The 19,547-nt window shown below is 35.3% G+C and overlaps 1 gene segment (V, D, J or C); it reads left to right on the top strand.

Moving 5' to 3' along the window:
* The first annotated feature begins 4,842 nt into the window (after positions 1-4,842).
* Positions 4,843-17,515, top strand: LOC118826672. The segment is given in 4 exon segments: positions 4,843-4,890; positions 4,974-5,273; positions 14,397-14,438; positions 17,268-17,515. Coding segments are annotated over 4 exon segments (513 nt in total).
* Positions 17,516-19,547: the final 2,032 nt, after the last annotated feature.

Here is a 19,547-nt window from a genome sequence, read left to right as displayed (position 1 = left end):
TTGATTTTAGTTGAGATGTTGTTTTCTGTTTTGTGAGTGATACTCTGTAACATACACTACTGCTGCAAGGTTTGAAATTAATATTTAATATGTATTAAAAATTCAAGAATATAAAGCTAATTTTGTTGCAGACACAAATATCAACTGATTCTAATATCATGCTAGTGCTATGCAATGTATGCAACGACACATCCTAGGTTTCAAAAAGTTTGTAGGAAGCTGTAAAAAAGAAGAAATTTGAGAATGATATGATAAGAAAATTAACATCTGTTATTTGCAAAGTGATGAGTAAATATTGAAACTTCATAGTGAGGTGAGGGCTTACCATAGAGAAGTAGAGTATTATTTATCAGTTCAAAATTTTAAATTCGAACAACTAAAATACACTGGGGTGTCAGATTCATATGATTTAAATCTTCACTGTAAAGAATATTACTGAAAAAAATATTACAGTACTATGTGATTCCAATCTTTTGAAAAGTAATGTATAATTGTGCATAATGTTTCTAAACATTACCTGTGGAAATCTATAAAGGTAATGCACAACATTGGAAGTAATAGCTGTGTCCATACTTTAAATAAAAACTTGCTATTATAACTCATAGTAAGCAATCTGGCTGCCTTATAATTGGGTTTATTTGAGTTGAAGTTAACTGTAAGTTAAATGAAATGTAAATTAGTCAATAAGGTTTTTTTTTGTCTTTAAACAATCACTTTTACAGTGCAAAACATAGATTTCATGTTTCACTATGAATATTCTACCCTGTAAAATTCTCAATTATGCAAAAACAAGCAGATTTTAGGGAATAAGGCCTTTGTAAATATGGTTAAATGAATGCTGGTGCTCTGGAAGTAGTTAACATTCAAGAAGCAAACAGAAGAGGAAATACTTCCCGGCCTTGAAGTCTGAAAAACACTTCTGGTGAAATGGAATGTTTTGTTGATTTTATAAGTGAAAATAAGTTACACATCCTCTACAGAGAACACACTTAAATATGATATTTTCTGCTAATTTTGGTACACAATTTCTATTTATTTGCTGAATTTAACATATTAGAAAAAAACATAAAATATAAAATGTGCTATTACTCTTGATTTATTTTTTTTGGTTGCTAAATTAAGCAGTAATTGTGTATTAAAATGTGCAGAAGTGTGTTTTCTGCAGAGCATGTGTAAATTATTTTCACAAATAAAATCAACTAAACATGTCATTTGATCAGGGGTGCCTACACTTTTGAATATAACTGTATTTAATATAAAGCCCTCCATTCTGTAAATTATGAAAAGTTCCTCTGATTTGAAAGACGTCTGAAATTGAAGGGAGGATCTGTCTCAGCATACATTCATCATAACTGACGACATCTTAAATGTTACATTACAAGATCTAAGTTTAATCTCCATTCAAGTTAAGAGATATAATATAATAAATGCTCCTTTATGAACAAAGAAAACACTGAAGCGTCGTGTTCAGTAAAGCTGATGCAACGTCTCTTCTCAGGGATCGGATGTTGATCAGTGCGTGTGCACCTGAACTCTCACGCTGGGGTTTCCATGAAATCATCTCTGTGGTTTAACAGTAATTTAATAATACAGCGTGTATTCTTGGTCACACAGAAGATTATGTCTGTGATCTATCTAACTGTAACCTGAGGAAACGTGCCTGAGAGAATCGTTTGGGTTTTCCGTAAATACTTCGGTAACTAATGAAAATTTGTGTGGTTCAGTGAAGTCAGGTGTTTGACTACTGTTATACTCAATAAAATGTGCTCTTTTATCTTATTTATTTATTTATTTATTTATTTATTTATTTTCTGTCAAGGTTAGAGCAAATTCATAAGAACAGAGAATTATACACAATAATAATTAGGTTTAGTGTATATCATTTATTATAAATATTCACCTGAGATACTTTGGTTCTAATTATTTTCTCTTTGTTTTTAACTTATTAATCATTGTTAATATAAAATATTGTCACAGTAATTTTGTATTTCGACCTGTAAGGTCAGTGTTCTCAGTAAAAAATCCCAGAGACAGAACCATACTCTGAAAACGTGATTTGTTGTCAGCAACTCGGTTACCTTTTATGTAGATTGAAGCTCAAGCAGTAAATTAAACAGCAAAAAACTGATTACTTAGTTACCTAAACAGTAGTAGTGAATCTAAGATGCCTTAATGTATAGCAAAAGTTAAGACACAATCATGTTTTACGTAGTAACCCTGTCAGTACCCAGCTCATTGATATAATAAATTTAATGGTTTTATTTAGATTAAAATATTGTAGTTGTGTGACATCACCATTGTCTAGTAGCAATGAACATTAAAATAGAAGGATAAAAACATTAATTAGTACATAGCTTCTATTACTGAAAATTTTCCATTTAGTTATATGGCATCACCATTACGAACTAAAACAGCTTCACTACCTTTTGTATGTTTTTAAGATTTTTTTTTGCTGTCGGGACAAAACCTAGTATCTCCATTTTTGTTTTATTTTACATTTTTTGACATAATCTGAAAAGGCCAGCTGCCCCTTATGTTGTGTCAAAATTTCATGATGAATGGGCCAACAGAAATGGCCCAAAATTACATGGACAAAATATTGGAGATATAAGTTATCTTGGATATATATTGGAGATATAAGTTATCTCCAATAACTTTCATTAAAAGTTAAGAAGGAAGAGATATGAGGTTTTGTTCCAACAGCAGCGATTTGCTTTAATATTAATATATAAATCATTAGACATCATGGGAACATGGCTCTGTGTACCTCTATGTAATCTGCTCCTATGTATGAAATGTGCAGCTTTTTTGTGGTGCTAGTATTATATGTAGGCCACAGCTTTGTCAGACCAAATTTGCACCCCTGGACCGACAAACAGACAGACAGTCAGTCAGACACACAGAGTCATATGCAAAAGTTTGAACACGTTTATTTTCCAGTTAAATTCAGCATATTTCCCAGTTAAATTTAAACTTTTGCCTACGACTTTAAGTGCAAAATTATATATGCAATCAAAAAGTCAGTTGTGAGTGGTACATGAATTATTATTTATGTGGAAAGTGGTCCCCTATTGTTCATTCTGAAAGATGATGTTGATGAGAGAGAGCATTGTGGAGGAACATAAAGCATAAAGCACAATCATAATAGTTTTTCATGTTTTGCAACATGTCTAACCGAGTGTGTCATGAGAGCTTGACCATGACTCTGTATCAGGGCACATCTGTGTAGTGCTACACTGTTCATTCTTACTCATGAACTTTTTACTGCTCCTCTGATCAGACTATAGAAGAAAAAGGGAGTAAACACTGGGAACGAAACACATAACACTGTTACCCTCTAGTGTCAGAATAAACACCGCCTGTTAAGCTGCTTTAAGACTCTTGTGGGAGTCGATGATGGCCCATCAGTGGCGCAGTTTACACACTGATATAAAAACACGTCACAAAATAGATATAAGATCAGAGGTGGGTAGAGCAGCCAAACCCATACACAAATAAAAGTATTTATACTGGAGTAAAATAATGACTACTAAACGTAAAGGACCATGTCAAAAAATGTTGATGTTGCACTCTATTCTTCTCTTTTTCTTCTCTTTCTGGGATTCTTTTGGTCTAAAATGAAATGCTAAAGCTCAGAGGTGTGACAAATCTCAAAGCTGTACAGATATCGGCATCAGCAAAATAGTCAAATTAAACACAAAAAGGAATCAGTGCCTAAATATAAACGGCTAAAATGTAATAGAGTAAAAAATATATGCTTGAGTGTATTAACAATCTGGATGGTCCTTTTTTTCTTTGGCCCAGAGAAGACAATGTCTGTAATTTCCATAAATAATCTGAAAGGTTGACTTCCCAGACCACAATATGATTTTAGATGAGCTTGAGCCCAGAGAAGTCGGCAGTGTTTCTGGACATTATTGATATATGGCTTCTGCTGTGCATAGTAGTCTTAACTTACATTTGTGTATGCAGTGACAGACAGTGTCCCTTGACCGCGGTTTTTCAAAGCATTCCTAAGTCCATATGGTGGTATCCTTCACAGAAGCATGCCAGTTTTTAAGGCAGTGCCTTCTGAGAGATCAAAGATACCTGCATGTGGTTGTGGTTTTTATCTGGATTCCTTGGATGTTTTGATGATATTATGCACTGTAGAGCGTTTCTGAGGCATTCTTGGCAAAATGGAGACCGTCCTTAACCATCCCTTGTTAAGAAAGGACTACACTTTTCCTGTATGTTCTTTTTATATCCAAGCATGACTGCATCACCTGTTTGAGATGTTTTTTGAACATTTCACAATAATCCTAGTCTGGAATGTGTTCCAGGCATCAGTTTCTGAATGAGTGTATATTTATTAAAAAGAAACAATGAAGTTGAAAAGATAAAACATTATGTATCTTGTCTTTGTACTGTTTTTGTTCAAATATGGGCCACAGTGGATTTATAAATCAGTGCTTTCTGTTTTATTTGCACTTTACCTACTGTCCCAACATTTTTGGAAGTTTTGTACTTGAATAAATGTAACTAGTTTCTACCCACCTCTCTACAGGAATAAAAGTAATAAAAGAGGGTTGCCCCAGATTACAGTGTTATTTAATAATAAACATAGCCTCAATAAGAAAACCAGTAATTCCATACATTAACTACATATTAGTCAATATTATCATAAAGTACCAAATATAAGAAATACAATATTGGCTGCTAGTCTAGCCTAATCTCCACCTCAGGAAGTGACATCATTAGTTTGCAGCTGAAAGAGTCCTTCAGTAATAATGTTCATGCAAACACAGAAAAGGTGTAACAGAGAGCTGTTATATATATATTAAGTGTATATATTCACAAAAATGAAAATGCTTACAGTTGTATACACTTTTCTCTTCTCTTTGAGCATAGGTAAGTACCATGCCAAACACAAGACATTCAAATTTCTAAATTAAAAAAATATATTAGATTTTTGACTTTATTTTTGATCACAGAAACTGTGCTGGGACTGACCATAAAGCAAAGCGAACTCTCCTGGACAAAGACAGAAGGAAAAAGTATTTATATTAAGTGTGAAGTGGAGGGACTGAGTGGCAGCAGTTATCTCCACTGGTACCAACAGAAAGACGGCGAAGCTCTCAAAAGGATTCTGTATTTCAGTAAAAATGGTGGCACTGTTACTGATGGTAACCATCCTGAAAAAGATGACTTCACTGTGACAAAAGACTATGATCTGAAAATAAATTCACTGAAGAAAAGTCATTCTGCAGTTTATTACTGCGCCAGCTGGAGTGGTGCACAGTGACAGCAACTATTCACATCCTGTACAAAAACAGCTTGAAACCTTAAGCAGAGCCCAGAGACCCACAACAGGAAACTATATTAGGCAAATGGTTGATTCACAAGAAACTCACAGTTACACCTATGTTCACATCATGCACATCAAATGACATACGATGAAGGTGAAAATCAGGCTGAAAATGAAATTCAGTCAGTGAAGACCAAATCAGGCCTTAAAACAGAAAATTCACTCAGTGCATAAATACGTTTGTTACCTGATATCTGCAAATGTACATTTTGTATTCCAAGTAGCTCCACACTTTACACTATTCACCTTTAAAGGCCTCACACATTGCGTTTGTATTACTGTATCAGCATCACGCTTACCCAGGGTTGCCGGAACCACAGGTGCGAGCGGGTATTTTTTAAGCACCACTTTTTAAAGTACTGGGGTGACTACCCACCACTATTTGATTGAGTTTAGGAGGCTTACATAAAAACTGCTGTCTCTTAACTGTACAGAACACAACAGTGGCACAAACAAACAGTTAAACTCCCCAGCAGGACCAATCAAAATCCCCATTTCAGGAGTCACAGTATGTGTTACTACACTGTGTGAATTTTTTGAATGTCAGTTTGAATATTTCTTACTGCTACCACTAAACTAAGGGTTCTTTCACTCTTACCTTGTTTGGTGTGGCCCTTTTGAACTTTTTTTCTTTAGTTTGGTCTGTTTAGTGTGTAAACACTTGCATTCAGGCCTGCACTAAAGAACTGTTCAGGAGGAAATTCAATTTATTCCTCATCATTAATCATTAATAAACAGATATCAAGTAAAGTTTAAGGTTTAGTACTGTTGCTATGATTGTAATACATTTAGATAATAAGTGTCTCTTTGTGTATTTTTCTATTGTCATGGTGGCCAATGTGAGAGTAACAGCACTTGCTTCCCTCCAAAAATGATGCGGACCTTAGAAAATGAACTAGTTTTGAAAATAGCCTGATGTTCTTCAGAGATGTTAACTAGCAGAGTTTGCTATCTAAGGCTGAACTTAGCGAAGTGCAGGGCCAAACAAACACTGACACTGTTCATCGTCAATGGATCTATGGAGACATGTTATCAGCGTGACATGAAAGATTTTAGTCTGTTGACTAATTGCATTTTGCCAGCTGTGAGTTTTTTACATTTTTTGGAAACAATAAGTTTGTGTTTATCATATTAGCGATGCTAATATTATGCTAATCTTTTGTAAATTCCTTTAATGTTAACGCATCCTATATAGGGAACATATGAAATCTATATGCTATAACTTTTGCTCAGGCCCCAATTTATGTTTTCTTTTCCAATGCATTAAATCCAGCACATAACTGTGCATTAAAATGTGCAGAAGTGTGTTGTCTGTAGAGGATGTGTAACTTATTTCACTTAAAAACTCAACAAAACATCATTTGGCCAGGGTGCCCAAACTTTTGCACACAAAAGCCGCTCTATTGTTCATTCTTTAGGATGATTTTTAAGATGTTGATGAGAGAGAGCATTGTGGAGAAACATAAAGCATAAAACACAATGGTAACTGTTTTTCATGTTTTCCTCAACATGTTTAACTGAGTGTGTAATTGTGTGAGCTTGACCATGACTCCTTATCAGGACACAGCTGGGTAGCACTATACAAAGCAGTACAGATGCTGTCACCAACAAAACAATTAAATTAAAGACAAAAAAGGAATCAGTAACTACATAGGAATGGCTACAACATAACTGAGTAAAAATTTGATTCTTTTATTCACTAATACACTTGAGTAGAGGTAAAACTATGATTTGAAAATACTCAAGAGAGTACAAATCGATCAGTATTTTACTTGAGTAAGTTACAAAAATAAGAAATACAATATTGGCTGCCAGTCTAGCCGCACTAATCTCCACCCCAGGAAGTGACATCATTAGTTTGGAGCTGAAAGAGTTCTTCAGTAATAATGTTCATGCAAACACAGAAAAGGTGTAACAGAGAGCTGTATTGAGTGTATATATTCTGTTTCACAAAAATGAAAATGCTTATATTTGTATACACTTTTCTCTTCTCTTTGAACATAGGTAAGTACCATGCCAACGAGAGGCCATTCAAATTTCTAAATTAAAAAAAAGCATATTAGATTTACTGATCTTTGAGTTTTTTGTTGATTACAGAAACTGTGCTGGGACTGACCATAAAGCAAATTGACCTCTCCTTGACAAAGAGAGAAGGAAAAAGTGCTTTTATTAAGTGTGAAGTGGAGGGTGTAAGTGACAGCGATTATGTCCACTGGTACCAACAGAAAGATGGTGAAGCTCTCAAAAGAATTCTGTATGTCAATAAAGATGGTAGCTTAGTTCCAGATGGTAACCATCTTGAAAGAGACGACTTCACTGTGACAAAAGGCTCCTATGATCTGAAGGTGAAGAAACTGAAGAAGAGCCATTCTGCAGTTTATTACTGCGCCAGCTGGAGTGGTGCACAGTGACAGTAATTATTCATATCCTGTACAAAAACTCTGACAGTATGAAACCATAAGCAGAGCCAAGAGACCCACAACAGGAAACTGTATTAAGCAAATGGTTGATTCAAGCTCACAATACACATACAGTGCCTTAAAAGAGGTTTCGCCTATGATCATGTAAGCCAGGCATACACTGTGCGATTTTATAAATCTTGTTCTTTAGAGATTCACACTGCACATCTGAATCACCTATCGTTTACAGCGAAATTTAGACCAATACTGAAGTTTAGTTATTGAAGACCAAAATGGATTTAAAAATAGGCTAAAATTGCAGTGCATGCATACCTGATATCAGCTACTATACATTCTATATTAGACTTAAGTTTACACCTTACCCTTAACACCGTTAAAGGCCTCACATGTTGTCTTTGCATTTCTGTCAACAACACAGATGGCAACCATTTCTTACATTCCAGTATTAGGCCTTAAAAAGAATTTTCTCTGTTGACTTTTCTCATTCTGCAGTGTGGATATGAACACAAATGTATTGACAGGGTGTGCATCAAACACAACAAGCCAGATCTCTGCTTCAAATGTAGCACAGGGTAGAAACAGCATTACGTTCACCCAACCTCACATATACGAGACCAAAGAGAAAACTGAGTTTGAGAATGAATGAGAAGGATAGGCTTGGTTATTCACATATACAGATTTGCACTTGGTATTCAAAGTTAAATGCCGAACACCGTACTAAATTTAGAACACAACATCATGGTTAACAAGCAATAGAGAGCTAACAAATTCACAGGCTATTCAAAGTTAGTGTTCAAAGAGATCAGAATATATACAAAATGACTCACTAAGAAATGGCAGCTTCAAGCTTCGAAGCTTCATTTTTTTCAACCAGAGAAGTTTTAAGATCCCATAAGTAGCCTTAATGTAAAGTATCAAACTGTTTTAGCACAGTAATGTACACCATCGTTAGCTTGGTGCTAGCATAAAATTGTAATTGGATAAACAAATGCCAAATTAGCAAGATGGCAGTGGTGCTAATAGGATGAACAAAGGCTGCTTACAAAGTGAACATAAAACACTGCTATACAATGAAATTTATGTGTTCTAGCACGGCAGGCACATGTTCATGAGTATATGACCACCCATGAACTAACCACCCAACTTACTAACTGATTAAATGAATGAATTAGAGCAATATTAAACAAATAAATAAATAAATGCAGGAATTTAGACTATCCCTTGCTTTATTTTATGCTGGTTTTGGAGAAACAGCACCACTGAGCACCAGGTAAAAAAGCACTTGGAGTCCAGAGTAAACCTTTCTGTCCAGACACTTGTAGTGTTTGGCAATTTAACCCCTGAAAGTAGTTTAAGCTATTTTAGTTTGGTCTTATTGTTTAAAAGTGAGTGTAGACAGTCACCCTACTCGGTGTTGTATCTCAACAACAAACATTTGTAAAACCATCTCATACTGCAGCCCAGAGATGGGAGTTGATCCCAAAAAGACTTCATTCCCAGATTCCAGGCATTGGTGCACATGCACTTGCCCACTTCTGGGGATTATGGTGAAGGATAACTTCACTTTTTTTTCTACATCTTTATGCCTTTAACTTATATCCCACTGAACATTGCGTGCTGCATTGCTGTCCAAAAAAAAAAACAAAAAAGAAAAAACCCAACTATCTCTTACGGAATCACTTTAAAGGAGAAGGGGTACATCCTTTACTTTTCATGTAAGTTACTTTAAAGAGATTTTATTCCACACAATGTTGGAGCCCTTCTATCAGTCCATTCATCATGAAATGTTCACACAATGTAAAGTGCGGCTGCTGCGTTCAAATGAGGTCGAGCTTTTTTGGACAGTGACAATGTACTACCTTGAAATCAATAAGCAGAAAACATTGACTTTGTCACTGGCCTGGCATTTTACACAGTGTAAGCTGTATTACAGTTCTTTTGGACTTGTGAGAGTTGATATACTGCAATGGCCAGCTAGTGGGTGCCACTCTTCACCCCAGGAAATTACATCAATATTTTAAAGGCTTATGCTGCACAAGTGCTAATGTTTGCACTGGGAAAGGGTGTCATAGACAGTGGTGTATTAACCATATATTTCACTTTATAGCCACATGAAAATGTTCATAGTCTCATATACTTTTCTCTTCTCTTTTAGTGTTGGTAAGTACCATATCGAAGCCACTATTGGCCACTAAATATCATATTAGCCAATAAATGAGTGCAATAAATATTACACTGGCTTATTCAGTGTTTAATGAAGATTGTAGTAGCTGTCATGGGAGCAGTAATGAAGCAAAATGAAAGAAAGTGAAAGAAAGTTTATGAAAAAAAAAGGGTATAGCAATGAATTAGCAATACAGGACTAAAATAAGTTGCGGACAAAGGCATGTCTTAACTACCTCCTCCCACCTAAAATACTATTACTACACTTTTTGCAACTATCAATGTTACTGGTAGTTCTACTACTATTACTACTAATACTACTAGTAATAATATCTGCCACCATTAGTACTGCTAGCTACTATTAATCTTGGTCCTTACTGTTATGTATTATTGTTATTATTCTTAGTCACTAATCATACAGTACAGGCTGCCAAAGAACCCAATCTCTGCCCCAGGATATGACATCACTGTTTCACAGCTGAGAGATTTCTGCAACACACGTTCATGCAAACACACAGAAAGGGTGTAACAGAGAGTGCTGTATTAAGCAAATCCATTATTTTACAACAAAATGAAAATGTTCACCATCATAGATGTTTTCTTCTTTTTGAGTGCAGGTAAGTATCAAATCAAAGAGAGGCTATTCGAATTAGTTTAAAAATTAAATACTGACAATAAAAAAATGCTAATTCTAATATATTTTTGGTCACAGAAAATGTACTGGCACTGACAATGGAGCAAAGTGAACTGTCCTGGACAAAGCCAGAAACAAAAAGTGCTTATATCAGCTGCAAAGTGACCGATCTGAGCAGAGGCAATTACGTTCACTGGTACCAAAAGAAAGACGGTGAAGCTCTCAAAAGGATTCTGTACGTTAATACAGATGGTACAAACATCATTCGTGACACTGACCATCCTGATAGAGAGGACTTCACTGTGCCAAACGGCTCCAATGATCTAAAGGTGCAATCACTGAAGAGGAGCCATTCTGCAGTTTATTACTGTGCCAGCTGGGATGGAGCACAGTGACAGCAACTGTTCACATCCTGTACAAAAACTCTGACAGTATGCAACCAGAAGCAGAACAAATCAATTTTAATCACACAAAACTCATGGATTACTCATATAGCCAGTTCCAAAGGAGTCTAACAGTTCATAGTAGTGTGTGGCATTTGAAACAATAACAGGGTTATGAAAAAAGTTTCTTAAAAAAGAGTTCTTACAAATTTACACTATAAAGCAGAGGCAGAACAAAGGTATAATAACTGCTCCATCATTTAAGGAGGATTGGGGAAATTCAAAGAGAGCTCAGAAAGCTGGTGAATAAGAAGCAGCCTTCAGCTTCATAGTTTTTAATGCTGGTAGTATTTTTAAAAAGATGATTTAAGTTATCAAAATATCCTGCTTAGAGGTTTTGTGTGTGCACTACCTATAAATATCCACTATGGTACGACATTTTGACAAGCCTTACTTTTGTGTAGCTTAGTGAGGTGAAATTGATGTGCAGCAGCATTAACTTGCATGTAGCAATATTATCATTACAACTCCTGTAATGTACACAGGACAAAATGTATCGGGTAATGTGTCATTTCTGTTTACCACCAAGCGTGATGGAGGTGATTTTTTGAAAACCTCATTCATTCTAGCCATAAAGAATTTGAGCTTAGAGAATGCAGATAGAGCCCAGAGAATGCAATGCCACAGCCATCTGTGGCTGGAAGTCCAAGAGAGCATCATTTTACTTTCTCTCCCTCTATCATTCAGTGTGATGCTGTTTGAGTGTTTCCTGTCCCTCTGTGATTCAGTGTGATGCTCTTTGAGTGTTTCCTCTCTCTCTTTGATTCAGTGTGACCCTCTTTGGGTGTTTCCTCTCCCTCTTTATTTCAGTGTGATGCTGTTTGAGTGTTTCCTCTCTCTCTTTCATAAAGTGTGATGCTCTTTGAGTGTTTTCTCTCCCTCTATCATTCAGTGTGATGCTCTTTGAGTGTTTCCTCTCTCTCTTTGATTCAGTGTGACCCTCTTTGGGTGTTTCCTCTCCCTCTTTATTTCAGTGTGATGCTGTTTGAGTGTTTCCTCTCTCTCTTTCATTCAGTGTGATGCTCTTTGGGTGTTTTCTCTCTCTCTTTCATTCAGTGTGATGCTCTTTGGGTGTTTTCTCTCTCTCTTTGATTCAGTGTGATGCTCTTTGAGTGTTTCCTCTCCCTCCAACATCCAGTATGATGGTCACTAAGTGTCTCCTGTCCCTCTGTTATTCCATGTGACAGTCTTTCTGCTCTCTCTGTCATTCCATGTGATGCTCTCTATTTGTTTCTTTTCTATCTGTCCTTCCATATGATGCCTTCTAGGTTGGTAGCAGCACCAGGTTTGCTGTTTTGGATGGATAAGACAAATTTGCATGCAAACTGAACCTTGAAATTTACTCCTGCCACTAACCAGGTCATTAACCAGATTCCACCATATTTTCTTAGCTAAGCAGACAGAAATGGGGTGGAGTTATGTGACACTGGGAAATGTCTTACAAAATGACTGTCAGGAGGTCAGTGTAAACACAGACTCTCTACTCTGCAGCGCAGCTTTCTAAATGGGATTTTTCAGGCACAAACTACACTACGCCCTGATGCCATTACTAAAACAATATATTTTAACATGTTCCCTGTATGTTCCAAGTTATTTATCCTAGTAAGAAAAGAAATAAATCAACTAATGAACATTTGGGAGCCTCCTTAACATGTTAGTGGTAAAATCAAACCTTACATGGAGAATGCTCTACGTTACCCTACACAAACTGTTTGGGTCTAACACACTTGGTGTAATACCTTACAGATCCACACATTAACACATTTTTGTAACTGTGTTAACCTGACGCAGAGGCTGACACAAAGCATTAATTAATCTGCAGTCTGTATTGTTTACAATGTTTGTGATAGGAACCAGACATCTGATGAGTTTAATGTCTCCAAAAGCTCCATCACAGAAAAGACAGAAATAGTTATGAATACATAGCCTGATGTCTGAGACATTGTTTTACAGAAGTTTTGTGATGAGGTCTAAAAACAAGAAGGGTGTTCTAAGGCAAAAAGATCCCTAAAGAAAATGCATTTTTTCACATTTACCATTATTTTGCCATCATCAACATTACATAAAAAAAATCTGAATATATATATATATATATATATATATATATATATATATACACCAACTAAAGAGAGAGAGAGAGAGAGACAGAGAGAGAGAGAGAGAGTGCAAGAGATTTTCACTCACCTTTGCACCTGTGTAAATGTGATGTGATATTAAACGTGATTTGATTTGATTTGAAATGTCTATATTTGTTTTATAGACATTGGGAAACCTGAGTCTGTAAGTTTCTCTAAAGTGAACCATTTCAATCAAACCACTCTGAATGATTTTATTTACATCTCAACCACTGTGTTATGCAGAACATTTCAAATCAGTGAAATTCCCCTTTGACCGCTTAAAAACCTGGAATTATTACATACTTATTATTATAAAAGGCTTACTATTCAGTAACTACACAGGTTTTAATTCAGACTCGTGGCCAAGTGTGTAAGAAAACTTTGGGCCCACTGGTTAACCCCTTTTAAGGTGACCAGTTCTATTGATGATGACCGTCAAAAAGTGACTCAACATTTTAGAACAACATACTGTATTACCAGTTCCTGTTTTCCATTTTTTTCAGGACATTGCATGCTGAATTTTTAATTGTAATTCAATATCAGCAACATTCAGCCTAAGTAGTAAATCAGTATCTCACAGTGAGACAGTAGGCATAGTGTAGTGTACCATATTAAGGTATTGTGTAGTTACTATTAATGAAGATACAGTTGAAACAAGGCCCCCTGGCCATTACATAGCTTGCTGTACCACAGGATCTTTAAAAGCTCACTCAGCACCTCTGTGGATCTCTCTGTAGTTATAGATAGATAGATAAATACTTTATTGATCTCAAAGGAAATTTAGCAATTTAACAAAGTATATTTTTTAATGTACCCCACTCTCAATAAAAACAGGAATGAATGATTACATTTCACGTATGTGACTTTCACTCACAACCATAGATCAACAAACATGCCATATAGCTTAGGAAAGGTCTGGTTCCCCTATTCAGCTCATGTTCTGTTACTGTGCTCCTAGGGCAAAATAGCTCTGAGTATTTATGAAGAGAAAAAAATCATTTAGGATTTGGCGTATAATGTGCTGTAGAGAACACCATGATAACCACAGGAGTTCCTGGTGGTAAGATCAGGACAGGCTTGTTTTCTGAAAATCCTACATTTCTTAATTCTAAACTGAATCTCTTGCAGTTACATGACTGAAGTCAAGCTGAAATTCAGATTCACTTTCTGTCTGAAATAAACTCTCTGTGTATGTTCTCAGTGAGCCTGACAGGAACCTGTATCTGTGAAGACTGTGAGGTGTTTTTGTCTCTGAATAATATACAGTGGGAGGTGTGAAAGTCTTTGGATCAGGCACAAGACTTTATGTGGAAGGTAAGTAAAATGTCTTTTCAAACTCTTTCAGAAACTGTAAGAACTTTTTAAACAACCTCATGACAACATAGTCAAAAAACTGGACTAACCATATGGCAGCACATAAATTAACTCTTTGCATCAGTGTCTTCAACATGAACAGGAAAAGTAATATTGTTTGTGATTTGGATCTGCAGCTTGTACACGCTAGATGAGGCTCTATTTTGTACATTTGCCAGATTGTTAGTGGTTAAGACGTTTCTGTTGTAGTCTGGTTCTAAGTCTGGATATGTCTACAGAGTGTTTGTATATGGAACAGGGCTAATCGCTGATGGTATGAGTATATTTCTCAATCATTTTATTGCCTACATTCATTTAGTAGTTCATTTTTAAAGCTCAGTTCAAATGAACATGCCCTCCTTCCATATACAAACCTTAAATTCTCTAGAGAAATTGCTTACTATACATTGCTTAGAAAAACTGGAATCAAAATCTCTAATAATACGTGTGTCATTGAAAAATCAGGTAAGTCATAATGAAAATTAGCCTAAAATAGGCTAACAGAATATGAATTTGTTTATGTATATATCACACAAATGTAGATTAATTACTATGTAAGCACGAGTATTTATAATTACATTTTAAGTCATTATAAATGTTTTTTGAGTGCACACTGTAAATCTGTAAAACGTGACGCATTTGTAATCTATAAACCAGCATTTAAACCTGAAAAAAATAAACCTTTTCTTCTTTAACACTCATGCTTTTTTGGTGCTGCAGTCAAACTTTACCTTGTTTGTTCTCAAATAAGGGATCAACAGCTGAAATAACATGGTAATGCAAATGTTAGGAAAAATGACATGAACATTTCAATACAGTGTACTGTTTGTATGTATGAAAAGCTTCACAGTTCCTCATACGTATATCAACAAAATTGATACAAATGCCGTGCCTTCAGAATTATTGACATTTTTGGTAAGGACGGTCAAAAATGCCATGCATTTTTTTTTTTTTGCTTATGAGTCTTGACTTACACTGGACCTCTAGCTCAAAGTGATAAAAATGTAAAAATGTTCAAAACAACAACTACAAAATCATTAAGAAATTCAAATAAAAAAACAAGACTTGTCTCAATTACTGGCCCTCGAAGTTCTTATGAACAAATTCCAATAGAATTAACTTCTAATGTGCTTTGTTCAAGATTATCAGAGTTTGTAAGAATTTTTAGGCAATCATCCATCACTTCATAAAATATGATAAACTGTATGTCTTTACTATATAACTATCAATGTAGTAACTGAGTTTAAAACTAAAAAACAACTACTCCTTGGAAAAGGACATAAATCTGTTCCCACCATGCGGGACGATCGTTCATATGAAGAACATTCTGGGTTTTAGAGAATAAGGAGGCTGGTTAGATCTTGAAGCCACCAAGTCACAATGGCTGATATATATATATTATATATATACACATATAATAATATAATAATATATTTTTATACAGTGAGATTTTTAGAAAATGATTATATTGTGCATTTGCTCTACATTATACATATTATATACATACATATATATGAAATACATCAAATACATCAGTATTTGAATGAATCAAATCAAATCCAATCAAATCACATTTATTGTCACATCACATTTACACAGGTATGAAGCTGAGTGAAAATAAATCTTAGGTGCGTAGCCCTGTGTACAGTGTGTACACTGTGATAAACTACCATCAAAAAAATATCAGGCAGTACAGCATGTACTTCCCTGCTTTGTATTACAGTGCTTTACACTTTACACATGCTTATCTTGGCAGTAAATTTGTTTTTTTACCAGTAAAACTCTACATAACATTACAATAAATACAAACAAATTTAAATATAGTAAAACATAAAGAAAGGTCTGAGCATCCTCCAAGCCAACGTGCTGACACAAGAAATCACAGTGTATGTTTTTGGTCTAAAGAAAATTTTCCTAATATACAGGAATATATGCCAGTAGCCATCACAGTCCACTGAACTGGCAGGCCAGAGAGATTGACTGTTGCACCCTGAATGAAATCCATGCCTGTGTTTTAAAAAGTATTACATCAACTTCATGAAAACAGTTTGCAAAGTCAAGCCAGAACAAAGACTCTACTGCAAGTAAACTACATGTAAACATCTTAACAGGATTGTATATTTAGAACAAGCATCTATGGTCAGATAGGAGTAAATCAGATAGTGGTTTCTGGACATAAACACCATTACTTCACTATTTAGTTCTTAAGGTACACGGCATCAACCATCAGCATCATTCAAGAGTTCAAAACTGGCTTTTCATTGAAAGCATTCAATCAGATACCAGCCACATAAATGGCTCAAAGATAACTGTATTAAGGATTTGTGTGTGTGCAATGGCCATCACCGTCTTCTGATCCAATTCACACTGAAACCTGTTAACTAAAGGTCTTAAATGACTCCCCTTGTTCTCCAAGCTTAAACATTATGGGACAGTAGTCAGTGCTGCAATCTTGTTACATGGTGCTCAGCATTGTTATCTGTGTGTTATCCAGCACATTTCCAGAGACTTGTAGAATCTACACCAAGGTGGACTGAAGCTGTGGGGGCAGCTTGTGATGACTCAACACTTTACTTTATGTTGGTTTGGGCTTTAGTTTGTCACCCATCTCTTGTCACTTATAGTGCACAGCTGCCTCTCAGGGTGTCCTTTTAAATGCTGAGAGGAAGGGTTAAGCGCTAGTATACCCAACATGTGCCCTTTGGGTGTATAAACCTTTGAACATAACTATAAACTACTAGCTCAATGTGCCAGCCTTTCAATGTCTGGATCATTCTGTGTTAAACACAGCTGATGCACCACGGGAACCTGCAGCTGTCAGCGTACTCAGTCCTCAAACCAAACAATGGAAAGAGCGTACTGGCGTGTCAGGCCAGAGGCATGTTTCCAAACCTGGTGAGGTTCACATGGAAGAATGAAAGTAACACAGAGGTGACGCTGTCAGAGACATATGACCTGCTGGAGCAGAAAGATGAGGGTGAGGAGGCCAGAGTGACCAGCATGCTCATCATAGACCAACAGAAAGCAAGTTCTAAAACTTACACCTGCTCTGTCCAACACGAGGATAAGCACCATCCCATCAAAATTTCAGCAGGTAAACCAATGAGGATTAGAATGTGTTTAAAACCACTATCAAAATAGTTTCATTAGCTATTATTAATTTCAGAAGTGCTGTAGCTCTTGTAGTTATATGAAATAAATAAATGAACATTTAGATAATAAACATTAAATTCACTCAAGGATTCTGCATTAATGTTTCTGCTAATTACATCTACACTGTTGGATCTTCTTAGAACCTTCGAAGGGCTCTGATTCTGACCCTGTCCAACCCTGCCCACCCCCAAAAGAAGTGGATGATCAAAAACATGGTAAAGAGAAAAAAACTTAGCTTATATAATAATACATATTTGGAAAACCCTATTTTATGTTGTAAAATTATGTTTAGACATTTAGTGTGAGGACAAAGCAAAACACATCCTCTATAGAGAACACACTGCACATTTTAATACACAATTACTGATCATTTACTGAATTTGACATGATGGGGTCTAAAGTATAAAAGATACATTATATATATATATATATATATATATATATATATATATATATATATATATATATATATATATATATACATATATAAAAATGGTGCACAAAAATGCAGAAATGGTGCAGAAAAAATGTCATATTTAGGTGTGTTCACTATACAGGATGTGTTAACTCATTTTAACTTGGAAAATCAGCAAAACAAGTCATTTGACCAGGGGTGTTTAAACTTTTGCATACGACTTCTTGATGTCTTCGGCAGGTTCGTCGGAGCTGATGCACAGACTGTATCTGTTCAATCTCACGTACGTGTCTCTGCTGATGAAGAACGTGCTGTATTTCTGTGCTGTGGGGTTCTTACTCTACAAGAGGAGAGCTGAGAACAACAAGACTTTCAGCAAAACCAGTCCAACATCAAACCAGGACAAATGAAGAGTTTCAGATTTTTTTTACATGTATTTCCTTTTTTTTGTTTTTCTTATTTCACTTACTAAACAGAGTTATTTCTTTTAATAGCATGCTTCAACCAGCTCTTATACATATAAATACACCTGCAAATTACCTTTGATTGCATTTGTCATGTTTTCATTTGCTACTTTTAAAATATCACTTATCATACTGGAATAAGTTTGCATTGTTTTAGGAAAGTGTTAGTGTTTGATACCTCAGTTTAAATCAGTCTAAATAAGTAACACATTATAGTTAGTAGATGTTTTGTTGAGCTTTCTTGCATTTCTGTAGCTTTCTTGCTGGTATCTGTAATAAAGTTACTGTTGGATTTTTATTTTTATTATTGTCTTTTTTTATTGGACATAAAACAAGTAAAACAAAACTCATTTCAGCAGCAGCTTTTTCACATATTTTTTTTGGCTATACATGTTCTTGAACCTTTGGTAATACATATTCTCTTTATTTCACACAGGTGATCTGGTGCTGAGGTTATATCACCTTACAGAGACTTCCCAAAATTACAAGTGTGAATTTCCTAACTTAAGTTTTTTATTGAGATTAAAATCATTCTAATGTAATGCTAACACTGCACAACTTCAAATAATTTGCAAGACACAAAGTCATAAAATAATGTATAATATAAATAATAAAAAATAAACCAAAATGATGAACTCATAATGAGTGAGAAAGCTGTAGAACATGGAGAATGAACATTTTATAAAATGAACATTCAGAATTCGCATTTCAAGGCAGAAAACCTTTACACTACTACTGTACACACTTAAAAAGGATGGATCAAATGTTCTTAATAAAGACAGTGGTTCTATGTAGAACACTCAAAGAACCATTTGCATGATAAAAGGGATGAAATTGTTCTTCAGATTAATGGAGAATGTGTTGTATGTGGTTCTATATAGCACCAAAAAGACTTGTTCTATCGTTACAATGTCAAGCTTGTAAAAATAGAAGAACCCTTTTTGGTGCTATATAGAATACTTTTCAAAATGGTTCTCTACAGAACCATATACAACACATTCTTCATCAATCTGAAGAACCATTTCACCATGCAAAGAA

This window comes from Colossoma macropomum, unplaced genomic scaffold (genome assembly GCF_904425465.1).
Source record: "Colossoma macropomum unplaced genomic scaffold, Colossoma_macropomum, whole genome shotgun sequence".
NCBI lineage: Eukaryota > Metazoa > Chordata > Actinopteri > Characiformes > Serrasalmidae > Colossoma > Colossoma macropomum.
This window is presented reverse-complemented; position numbering and strand designations above follow the sequence as displayed.